Source organism: Python bivittatus, unplaced genomic scaffold (genome assembly GCF_059951505.1).
Source record: "Python bivittatus isolate LINGU-HERP-01145 unplaced genomic scaffold, Pbiv_v1 ctg000260_np1212, whole genome shotgun sequence".
NCBI classification, from domain to species: Eukaryota; Metazoa; Chordata; class Lepidosauria; order Squamata; family Pythonidae; genus Python; species Python bivittatus.
This window is the reverse complement of record NW_028277055.1, coordinates 2,304,573-2,316,694: the sequence shown is the minus strand read 5'-3', so window position 1 is coordinate 2,316,694 and position 12,122 is coordinate 2,304,573. Positions and strand designations below refer to the sequence as shown.

Below are 12,122 nucleotides of genomic sequence, written 5' to 3'. Positions count from 1 at the left end.
GCAACTTGAAACTGGCTGAGGATTTCTGGGAGTTGAAGTCCACCCATCTTAAAGTTGCCGAGGTTGAAAAACCCTGCTCTATATGGACAACTCAAAGAGAAGAGTGTAGCAGGAAACATCCACCTCTCTTAGCTAAATTTCATGGAAGCATTTTCCTCTTTCTTTACAATGAAAGCAGTAAGTCTACTTATCCTTAAACCACTTCCCAGGTTAGCCTAAGAAGCCTGCAGCAAGTATTTCTTTTAAAAATACGAAGAGATATTTAATATTTTGGAAACTTTTGAAATTAGCTGTTGGAGATCATAAAGCGTTACCACTCTGTAACACAAGAAATAAGGCAGCAACCTACACTCAGAAATCCTAATAACTGAGTTGACACACTGCTAAGCGATGGTTTAGCTAATTTGTTACACAATAATGAACTAGATTCATACATGATAGGCAGAAACCAAACAAACCACATTATAGTTAAGCAATGTACATGAATGGACTTACCTAAATTAATAGTTTAGGGCTTGGTCTTACAAGGATAGCTGCTGACAGGCAAATCTGATTTTTTTTAATGAACAAAATGTGAGATTATGAACCAAAATGTCCCTAATCTTGAAAGCATTCCACAATAATTTTATTTTTTACATCACTTTTACTTTATCACATTTATTTTGAATAATGATATGTCTCAACATTAAGACAGAGTTCAGCTCAGAGTCTTTTAAAAAAAAAAGTTGTAATCAAGGAATTCTTTGCCATATTTATTACAAAAAAAAGTTAGCTCACATCAGATAGAAAGTTGCATCTTAAGCAAGAAAAATTCCTAGGTCTTTATATTTTCTAGGTTTGAACATACAACTGGTATTGTTATGTATTAGCAAGATATCTACTCAATTATGCTTATGGCAATGCCTGTAGCGCTTTGGTGCACAGCCCAGTCATTATTATGTTGGAGAAATCACATTAATTGGAAATTAGCTAAGAGCCCACCAGGAACATTTTATCTCCATATCCAAACTAGATTCAAAAGCCGGAAGAAAGTCCTAGGGACTGTTGTGCGACCATCCCATAGTATCAACCCCTTGCGTATGCCAGCAAAAACAGTAGCAGCAACTAAACAAAAAATTCACCGTCTTAGAAACATTCTGGCCCAAGCAGATATTATTAATACAATCATGGTGAAGTCCAGGAAGGGCTAATGATTTTAAGATCAACTTTCACAATTGATCTTAGCAACAGTGTAATTTTGTACCTATTTGCCAAGTATTTGATACTCTGCTCTTCCAAACCACGTGCATACGTCCTACCCAAAAGGAGTAACAGCCACATCACTCATTTTAGCTTCAACCAGTCAACATCTTTCCAAGTCTACCCAGCGTTCTGTTGTTGCACGAGCCTTTGCAGTTAGGAAATGAAGTGTGTCTGTGGTGTGATCTGATCAAGTTTGTGATCAGCTGGGTTTGCGGCTGCTTCATAGTTACAGATTGTCACTTCGTGTCGATGAGGCTGCAGAGAAACAATTTGAACATTTCTTAAGGGGTCTCTTTGTAAATCTTGGACAGCCAGAGCAGTCATTTGATTTTCCCTCTCCATTGAGACCTATTCTAAATACTGCATGCAATTCATTATAATGCAACCATTCTGAATAACCTGTGCTTCTTTTGAGGAATTTGCAACTTGCCTCCTTTCTATCTGCCCACCATCATTGCTTCACACAAGATGCTGTCTGCACAAGATTAAAATCAGGGGTGTGCAAAAGATCCCGAAATCAGTATATCTCAATCTCAAAAGATCACATTTCGAACTTACTGGAAGTCTTCTGCCCCTAAATGGGATATACTGACCTTGGTTTTCCCAGCAGGAAAACCCCTTTCAAGAACAGAACACTTCTGGTGAGTCAGAACAAGTCATTCTGATCTTGGAACACTTTCAATGAAGACAGCCATTCCAAGGCCGGAATGGGACCTTTCTTGGTGGGTATGTTTTGACTGAAATGTTTTCACACATTTATTCAACATGGCAGAATTCTAGTCAACACCAGCCAATGGTTGCTTAGCTTGAAAGGCACTGTGCTAGAAAACAGCAAAAGAGACAAGGCAGGAAAAAAGACAAGACTTGGACAATTGCTTCAAGCTCTTTGCCTTAGCTCCTGGCTCAACAGCATAACATAGCAAAATAAACCCTGGTTTATCTAAAAACAGGAAACCTTGGGGCTCCTTCATGCCATTCCATTGGTAGGTGCATGAAAATGGCAGTTGGAAGGGCATATTTTGGCTTAAAATAACACTAATTCAGTTACCTCTTGAGGCATAGTAATAACCAACTGGTGATGTGGCAGGAAAGCTTATTTAATGAAGAGAACAGGTCTTTTATGATGTGCTGTATCTGACTAATAGTGATTCAGGCAGACAAAAACTTGGGAGGGGGGACACTAATAACTTCTGTAGATGTTTCCTTCTCCTCACCATCAACTCAAGTAGAACCAGGAAGTTTAAGGGTGGAATACAGAGTTAGCTGGCAGGGTCCAGATTTGTTGACACATCTCCCAGAATTCCCACCCAGCACAAACTTTAAGGGAACTGCAGTCCCAAGGAAACTAAAAGATGCCAGGATGAGCAAGGCTAGTCTGGGAAGACATTATAAAACAAGAGTTACATCCTCTTAAGTATGAGCATTATGCCAGACTCTCAGAGACTCTTGTTCATGAATGTAACTGTTAATAAGCATGCAGTTTGAGGTACATCCTCAATCCCAAAAGCTTATGTACCCTGAATCTACTTATTGAGAAGATTTATATGCTGCCTTCCATTCAGGTGTGCAAGGCAGCATACTCAGCCTTTCTTTATCTGGGGGTACGCCCCCTTTTCATCTGTCATCTCCATCCCCACACTTACTTCTGTCCATTCTCCCCTTAGGCCTATGTAAAAGATTTTTGTCATCTCAGCGCCAAAGTTCTTGGAGAAGTGGATGGAGAGATGATAAACATTTGAGAAGCGAGCAATTCTGGGAAAGGAAAAAAAAGTCTGCATTTAAAATTGTAACATACAAGACATTTTTATAAGTTTTGACTTCTAAAACTAAAGCAAATCAAAGCCAAGTTTTTTCCGATGTAAATGTATAGCTCTGCAATAAACATACTGCAGCATTCAACTGGAGCAAGTAAGCACACTGATGTACCTTCCTAGATTGCCCTCTTTTGGCTCTTCTTGCCAGCAGCATCAACTAAACAAACCAGAAAGCGTCTGTGTGCATCTTTGTTCGACTTCATGTCTAAACCAAGTTTCCTGTTTTGCTCCATTCTTTAAAAAACATAGTTAAAAGCTTCTAGCCTACAGTTCTGGCATGTTAAGGAAAGAACAAGCCAAGGATGCTAGTTCAGGTGCAAAGCACCTGAGAGCACAGGACAGGTTGATTAGAAAGACAGAAGACAGAAGTTTCCATCATCATTTAGTACCTCCCAATAGCAAAAGGAACCAAGCAGGAGCAGTATGTGCCAGACATGCATATATACACACATGGACGTGTGTGTGTGTGTATACACACACACACACTTTCCCCAATCACACTGTTCCCTTTCAGGGTAAGCAATGCTGGTAAGAATTCTCACTTTTCACTATAACTCAGCAGAACCAGTGTTTCTACCTGCCTAAAGCCAAGATGCATTCTCAGAAGCTAAGACAGGCTGAAGGAAAAAGCAACTCAGCACTCTGCATTGCAATAATCATTGGAGGGGTTTGGGCTGTCTCAGCAGAAAGACTGGGACACATGAGTCCTTGTTCCCAGGGCTGCTAAAGTCCCAGGATACACTGATCTAAATATGCATTTCTAAGGGTTCTTCTCTCAGATGTTCCCCTTTAACAGCAATTCACACCATGATCTCTCACATTATGCAGCTTCTGCACTACTAACCAATTTTGGGGACCTGAACAATGACCCTAATATTTTTCAGACCTTTTTATTGCAACTTTCATTTCATTTATTTCTGATAGCTCTTTCTGAAATCCTGATTTGACAACTATCGATCTTGTTCTGGTAACCTGCCCCAAATCAGGAGGACTAGGTGGCACGTAAGCATATGTAATAAAATAAATGTAATGAATTCTGCTACTTTCCCCATCTTCTGGGGGGAAAAAGCTTGAGAGGAGGGGAGGGGACATAATAAAGGATTCAGGTCAGCCTGGGGCTAGCTTACTCACTCCAATGCAGATTTCCTTCAAGTCTAAGGCTTCAAATTCCCCTAACTACACACAGTTCCTCAATCTTCCATTCCATGAGGGCCTTACCTTTTTTTTTCCCAGCTGTAATGGCAGCACTTCACCATACAATTTGTTCACCAAGCAATAAAGTCATTTTTATTTTTAGCTGTGCCATTCCTGTTTGTTATCCCTGAGAGCTGTTGCTAGAGGGCAGCCAGTTGCCATAGGCAAGCATGCTGGGATCGGAATTTGGTTCCAACACTACTGGAGGGAGTGAGATTGCAGAAAAGCTGTCATATGGCAGCTAACTAATTTCAGAAAGAAGTAACATTTTAAAATACACAGATTATGAAACAGTTTAGCAATATTTGTTCTTCTCTTCTGATTCCCTCCCACACCTGAAGCAGAGCTGCAGTTTTTACTGCCATGGTTTCCTCTATAGACCTTTATATCCTCCACAAAAAAACACTAGGGGGAAAAACTCTTTCTCCATCTTGGTACCCTCAACTATTAGAGGCCATGTTCTCGAACTTGTGGCTCAAATACTACACACCTTTAATAAAGATTGAATAAACCATGACATACTTTGTAGAATATTCCAGTTCTCCTGAAATGTCATGATTCAGGCTGAAGATCTGATCTGGTTCTCTGGCAGTATCATCAAAGGACATATGAGGAATATTCTTGAATCTAGAAAAAGGCAAGGGTCAGCTTGTACAAATGCTTACACGTTGTTTTCATCAGCTAACCACTGTAGTAATTTGGATCGGAAACTGGGGGAATAGCTCAAACTGGTTCTTAGAACAACGCAAAAGTGAAAATCAGAAAAGCAATATTGAAAAAGTTCAGTTTCAGTTGTTTAGAACACTACACAAAAAGACTATTCCCTCAGACAATAATAAAAGGACAATAGAATGACAATCTACAGGCCTATAAGTAACGAAGTGTATAAGTCAACAGCGACATATTAATAGTTATGAATTTTATAATTGACATTTTCAGTCATAGCCCTGCTCTACAAATTTCCATGCTTTTTTTAAATCCTGCATCCTCAATCATCCAGAGATACCAGAATAGTATCTGAAATTAATGACAAAGTGCAAGGATGTGATGAAATGTAGGAAGCAAAAGGAGACAAAAGACAACACAGTCCACAGGGGGAGCGTGGGAAGCATAAGAGGTTCAGGATAGCCACTCCCTAGAATCTCCCAGCGTATATCCACTAAGTGGGAGTAGTATAGATTTAGTCTGGCGAGATTCTGTCTATATGGTGTAAGCAAATAAAGGAACTGAACTCAACTGGACTGTTTCACCGTTGTTCTTGGGCTGGGCCTGACAAAGGCTCTGTCACGAGCTGCACTGGTTGCCAATAAGCTTCCAGGCTCAATTCAAGATACCAGTTTCAACCTATGAAGTCCTACAAGCCTCAGCACAGGTGAACTTATAGGACCATCTCTCCTGCCAGATTCAGCCCATCTTGTGCGCTCGTATCAGTGGGAAGCACCAAGGGTCCGCACCCCCTTATGAGGAGAAAGGAATGGGGCCCCAGAGGCATACCTTCTAGCTGCAACCCCAATGTTATGGGGTATCTTGGCCCCGAGGTACAGGGAACCCCCCACCTTACTCACTTTTTGTAAGACAAGTACAAAAGATTTTTCCAAAGATTCTTTGGCACAGGTGGTGGACCTGGGTGCTACTATAATGCTTTGTTTTTGGAGCTGATGTTTTCTTATTGATAGTTTTAATTTTTTATTAAATCACGCTGAGTCCTTGGAAGTACTGAGGCATATAAAGTTTCACAATAAATATATAAATAAGCCACCTGCTAAGAATAGGAAATGACAAATAGCAATTTGGTTGTTGAGCAAAGCCAATCAACAACATCATACTATAGTTCTAAAACAGCAGTTATTTCAGCACATGTATCTAAACTTACAATGTTGAAAGAAATTAGAATTTTAAAAAGCAGTGATTATTACAAGCACACTCCAAACAGGTTCTTTTAGTAGCTGTTCGGCTCTCAGGACTTTAAAGGTTCTAGCCATTTAAAGACGTCTACTGTTTCAAGCAAAAGTTGGTAAATTGAGATAGATCTATTAGAACTCCTTGAGATCAAGAGAGAAGAATCATTACCATAATCCCAGAAATTATTTTCCCAGTCTTTTATTTACTATGGCATGAAAGAAAGAAACTCAAGGAAACACAAGTACCACAAAAACAGCCAAGGAAAAGTAGGAATTCAATAAAAAGTAGAACTGGATCACAGAGAATCTTGCTAAAGAGGCCATAATTTGTGAGTGACAGAAAGGATGTGGGGAAACAAAGCACAGAAACGGAATCCTGACTAGACAGATTCTGGCAACTGGATCACTATAGCCAGAAGATCTGGAAACTTCAAGGAGGCCAAAAAGCATGACATCTCTGTGTGCATGTTGGATCCTGCATTTCATTAAGCTAGCCAATTTTTTTCTTGCAGGATTTCAGTGTGGAACATCAATTAACAAAAAGACATTTCATTATTTACAGCAAGTCAGCCCAGAAGTTATTACTAATACAGATTATTAAAGTGAAAATTAAGGCTAAAGCCATTCATATATTTATTGCAATAAAAAAAAAAAACCCTATCATCTTGATTAGCAGCTTCTACAACATCAGGTCACTTATGATCTGCCCACTGCTCCAACTTACAGTCTCATTTCTGAGGGGTGTGTATTGTCATTTTCTCCCATCACAATTATTCCTTTTAATTTCACATTGCCTGTAAATCTGCAAAAAAAAAAAATGAATGCCATTGGTCCTTCATTTATTTTTTGTGTCAGATGATTGCACCTAGGGAGTTCAAGTTGAAAGGAATCTTGTTATTTTTATTACCCACGCCTGTCACTGGAGTCCCTTTAATTTAACAGAAGGGCCTGGAACTAAACTATAACATCAACAGTTGAGACTGGAACAAACAACCACACACCCTTCACACAACCCGAACATTGTGAACTTTTCACCATAAATTGTCTTAGTAACCAATCTTGGCTGAATCTAGTTAAAATAAGTGAATCATCTTCCAAAATAGTCCATTATTATTAATTTTTTATCCCACCTTTTTTTAAATATATAACTCAAGGTGGCAAACATACCTAATACTCCTGCTTCCTCTTTTCCCCACAACAACAACCCTGTAGGTGGGTTGGGCTGAAAGAAAGGGACCGGCCCAAAGTCACCCAGCCAGCTTTCATGCCTAAGGGAGGCCTAGAACTCATAGCCTCCTGGTTTCTAGGACAACACCTTAACCATTACACCACTGGCTCTGTCTATATTTAATTACTATCAGTCCACCTCCAAAACAGTGTCATAAAGGCTTCAAAAGAAAATAAAATGCCAGCAACACCTAGATATTCTTTTTAAAGTCTGCAGATCATAGATCCCTAAAAATGGGTACTTACGGAATATTAAATAAGAGCTCTTCATCATCATCACTTTCTACAAACTAGGAAAAAAATAAAATAGGATTTAATGTAAGAGTTTTACGTTCAATCCGAAATATATACTGCAAGCTACAATTGTTCCACAAAAAACAGTATGTTCAAAATGATTGCTTGAGGACCTCACATGGCACTTTTGACTTAAGGTTTTCAGAACAAGTGCTTAAACACCAGTGATACACAGGAAATACTGGAACTATGCAAAATAATATCAAAATAGAGTCATGTATATGTTCCAGTCAGAAGGTGCACAAAAGTTGGGACACTCCACTTTTTTCTTTTTGCATGGCCCACAAAACCACATTATTAGCTTGCTTCATAGACTGTATTCAGCCATGGTTTCTTTGGACGTAGTTTGTTGAATATGCTGCGATTATGTGCACCTAGCTAGTACGTGCTCATGCTTTTCCAAATGCAACCATTATACTACAAACCACAATAGCTGCATTCACATAATGTATTCTAACATACCCTAGTACTTCATTCCACATATGAATCCTGTCATTAAAAACATAAATAACCCTTGGCAAATGTCTCCCCACCAGCTCAATGTCAGGTGGGCGATATCCAAACATGCCATGTCATTTGTGCTTTAAAATTTGCACAAAAAATTAAAAAAGCTAACTCTACTCTGCATTTCTATACCCCTCCTCCCTGTCTTTCTGCTTCACCATCCATATTTCAGAAGCTTTTTTGGGAGGGAGGGGGAATCTGTTGAATCTGCTTGTTTTATTGACAGAGTAGCACAATATATACCTCTCATCGGTAACAGGCTAGTTCCAATGTCATGCTCAGCCAGAGTTTGCTTTAACTGTAGCTTCCCAATCAAGCCCTAATGGCTGGCTTCACAGATCACTCTCAACAGCACTGGGGGCACACCCAGATCCATGACTTCTTCGGCAGTGAGTCAGAATCATCTCCAGAGCTGCACCTTCCCCTGGTTCTACTCAGGACCTGAAGTTAATCTGAATTAACGTAATTCATGTGTACAGACCAGGGCTTTTCAACCTTGGCCACTTCCAGATGGGTGGGCTTCAATTCCCAGAATTCCTTTAAGATAGGTGGCCTTCTATTCCCAGAATTCTGGGAGTCGAAGGCTACCCATCTTAAAGTTGCCAAGGTTCAGAAACCCTGATCTAGCCTAACATCCATTCAGTGGCTGCGTTCACCCCTACCTCGCCCAGCCTGCTATGCAACTCCAGCCATTGCGGTTAGCAACCCGGGGTTACGGGCGCGGTGTGAAGGGGGCCCGTGTGAATGGACACAGCCCGCCTGCCCACCCCCACGGCCTACACACCCCACCCCCGGGAGAGAGCCCGACCTTCTGCCGGTCCCCGCGCTCTTCCCAGGCGCGGAACACGAGCGCCCCGCTGCCTTCCCTCCGCTCGTTGAGGCACTCCAGGCGCTCGCGGTCGATGCGCAGGTAAAGGCCCCAGGCCTGGCCGCGCCGCTCGGGAGGCTCTTCGTGGTCGTCGCCATGGCAACAGCTGCCCCCGCCGTGACTGTGCCCGTGAGACATGGCCTGGCGCGAGGGGACCCCTTCCTGCAGCAGCAGCCGCCGGCAACACGCACGCTCGTCAACAACAGTGGGGGAGCGCAGGCGCAGTGCCGTTTTTCCGGGGCATTCCCGTCACGTGACGAGGGGCCGTGCCCTCTCGCTCCCCAGGCAACCGGGTGGCTGCTTTGCCTTCGCTTGCCGAACACGTGAAGACTCACGAAATAAAACCTCATGCCACGCAAGCCGCGTTCTGCTCAAGGAAGCCCGGCTGGAATGGGCTCGCGTGGGGGACTAAGCCCCAAACTAGTTTATGGACCCCATGGTTGGGCGCGTATAGCCCACTAAGCCAGTCCTGGGGCCCTCGAAATCAAAATTAATTGCTGCCCTATGTTGAAAAATAATTCAATATTAAAATCCCATCAAGCCATCATGAGCGGGAGCGCATGGGTCAATTTTAATTTATAATGCAGTAAATATTGACTAACGTAACCCACACAAAGACTCTTTTGGGGGTCCTCTGTAATTTTTAAAAGTGGGAAGGGTCCTGAGAGCAAGCAGCTTAAGAAGCATTACACTAAGCTGTAAGGACTTGGTTTGCCCAACAGCTAAGCCATAATTTGTGGTTTTTGTAACCTCAAAGACTATTTCACATAGCATGCTGAGACCAAACCACAGGGGAATGTTCACAAGCACACTTACTCAGGCAGTTGAATGGATCGTTTCATGGGCTTGCACAATCCATTGACCTAGAAACTAATGTCGCGGGCTGGGTTCCCACCGCCTGCTGAGCCAAAGAAAGGAAAATTAAAGCCGACCAAGTTGAGCATATTGTGCCAATGCAGCCCATAGATTTGCCACCAGCCCTGTTCAGCAGACTGGGTCACTCCAACCAGGGACAGTGGAACGTGTGAAGCCAGCGGCCTTAGAGCCTTCATTTTTTATCCTGTGCTGGCTGGAAAGTTGCTGATTGGGAAGGCGACACTGTTATTTGGGTCAGAGTAAACTTACTGGTGTTGATGTCCTGCCTTTCGATGATGATGATGATAATACGAACAGCCAATACAGAAATACAAAAGCTAAAATGTAAAATGACAACACGGAACAAAAGAAACCTCAAAGGGGGGACTCCCACTCAACTGACCCCTAATGTGGGGAGGGGGGGAGAGCCAGGTCTTAAGGGCTTTCCTAAAGGGAAGGAGTTGTCTGGGGCCTGTTGTATATCAGGGGCAACCACAGAAAAGACACACCTCCCAAGTCCCATAAAATGACAAAAAAGAAAGGACCTGCAGCATGACCTCTCTGTGGGAGCATGTGGGGTGGGCAGATGGTCTTGGGGGAAGGCAGTGCCTCAAGTAACCTGGTCCTCACAACAGACTGCTTAGTACTCCAATTTACTCTCACAATGGGTGAATCAGAGATGAGGTCCAGCCACAATCCCCCACTGAGCCCCATAGCTGAATAGGAATAGAACTGCCTCTCTCGTCCTCATCCCACACAAACTATCAGGAGAGCGACACTGTTACTTATGGAGTGCATACACTACCTCAATTCAGCAGGACTCTAGGTGGTTTACAGCGTATGTAATACACACACACACACACACACACAGATTTATATATCTCATGATCTAGCAAAGTTTTCTATCACTGGCTCCAGAATCCATTCACTCAACACATTATCTACCACATTTTAACCTAGCATGTAGTGCAAATCAATCCCTTGCTTGAACCTAGAAAACTGGGTTGTGTAAACCATGGGTAAATGTGCTCTACTAACACTAGAGTGGAATACAGATTGAACTCTGGGTTTTCAAAAGTAATTACTTTAATATCTTTGGGAATGACCGGCTTAATCTTTGGAAGAGTCATGCTATTACAGTCTGGGAAAAGTTTTATCCAAATAACCCATTTTAAAACAATACAGTGCATTGCTATTATTTCCACTGCAACTGAGTTAGTTAAGGCACGTCTTCTTTCATAGATTTTGGAGTTTAATTGTGGATCCCCAATTATCTTTTTTTTTTTTTAAATCCCCAGATGCAGAGATAAACTACTTGCAGTTTATCCCTCAAAACCTAGAGTATATCCTTCAGAGTTCATTGCAAAGGGTTTTATTATTCCACATATATTTAACCATACTGAAGTTACAAGTATGAAATACAATTAATTTACCTTTAAAATAAATCAATATTAATGTTTGTTCTAGCCACCCCAAAATTTGGAATGCAAGCAACAAATAACAGTCCTTGGCCTCCCCTGAACAGTGTAAACAGCCATAGAATGTGATCACAGAAGGGGCTGATGAATTTGAATACTAGTTTTTAGCTCTTTCTCTGAGTCAGAGCTGAAACAGTAGACTAAAAAGGATTTAAAGTGAACTCCAAAAAAATGTTGGATTATCCCACACTTCCTCAACATAACGTCTTCCAGATATACTGTAATTATAAAGCCCAGCACTTTGTGGAAGAACCAGACAGCAAAGGCTCGACTTTTCCACATACGTATTGCCACGATTGGGAGACTGTCTCCTTCAAGATAAATAACTCTCTCCAGACAGACCTTTTGCACAATGCACATGAATGCATGATGAACCAAAAAACCATCTACATTTAAAGAGCTGGAAGGGGGAACTATACAATATTCTTTGAGCAAACACCAAATCTTAAATCTAGGAGAGTATCCGGAACTAGCAATACTGAATTAAAGCCACCTCCAGTACTTTCTCTGGATACAAGACAAGGAACAAAACCAAGGTGCCCACACCAATAGGAACCAAAATACATAGAAAAGAATATGGAACTAATTATGTGCTTTCCATAAGTTTTTTGACCACCCCAGTTCTTCAGCCAAAAGGTCCAGAACTGACCTAGGCATCTCTTTGGATAGCCAAGTACATACAGTACTTCATAACCAAAGTAATACATTTCCCATTTCTCTCCCCAATTCATCTATATTGCATATA

At 41.6% G+C, this 12,122-nt stretch overlaps 1 protein-coding gene across 2 annotated transcripts; it reads right to left on the bottom strand.

Annotated features, from left to right (window-relative positions):
* Window positions 1-596: 596 nt before the first annotated feature.
* Window positions 597-9,291, bottom strand: PITHD1 (PITH domain containing 1). Of its 2 annotated transcripts, XM_088140289.1 has the most exons (6): window positions 8,985-9,282; window positions 7,625-7,668; window positions 6,876-6,953; window positions 4,773-4,877; window positions 2,886-2,994; window positions 597-1,497 (listed from the first exon to the last, which is right to left on the bottom strand). In XM_088140289.1, exons 1-6 carry the CDS (start codon window positions 9,180-9,182, stop codon window positions 1,396-1,398), a joined length of 636 nt encoding a protein of 211 aa, XP_087996415.1. In that variant the 5' UTR covers window positions 9,183-9,282; the 3' UTR covers window positions 597-1,395. The 2 variants fall into 2 exon arrangements, with proteins under 2 accessions (XP_087996415.1, XP_087996416.1); XM_088140290.1 differs by lacking the exon at window positions 597-1,497 and having other exon boundaries at window positions 4,741-4,877; window positions 8,985-9,291.
* Window positions 9,292-12,122: the final 2,831 nt, after the last annotated feature.

Coding starts and splice junctions, on each gene's coding strand:
- PITHD1 (XM_088140289.1), bottom strand. CDS start 9,182: ATGTCTCACGGGCACAGTCACGGCGGGGGCAGCTGTTGCCATGGCGAC. Junction 6,954..7,624: donor GAGCTCTTATTTAATATTCC/GTAAGTACCCAT, acceptor TTTTTTTTGCAG/ATTTACAGGCAATGTGAAAT. Junction 2,995..4,772: donor GAACTGGAATATTCTACAAA/GTATGTCATGGT, acceptor TTCCTTTCCCAG/AATTGCTCGCTTCTCAAATG.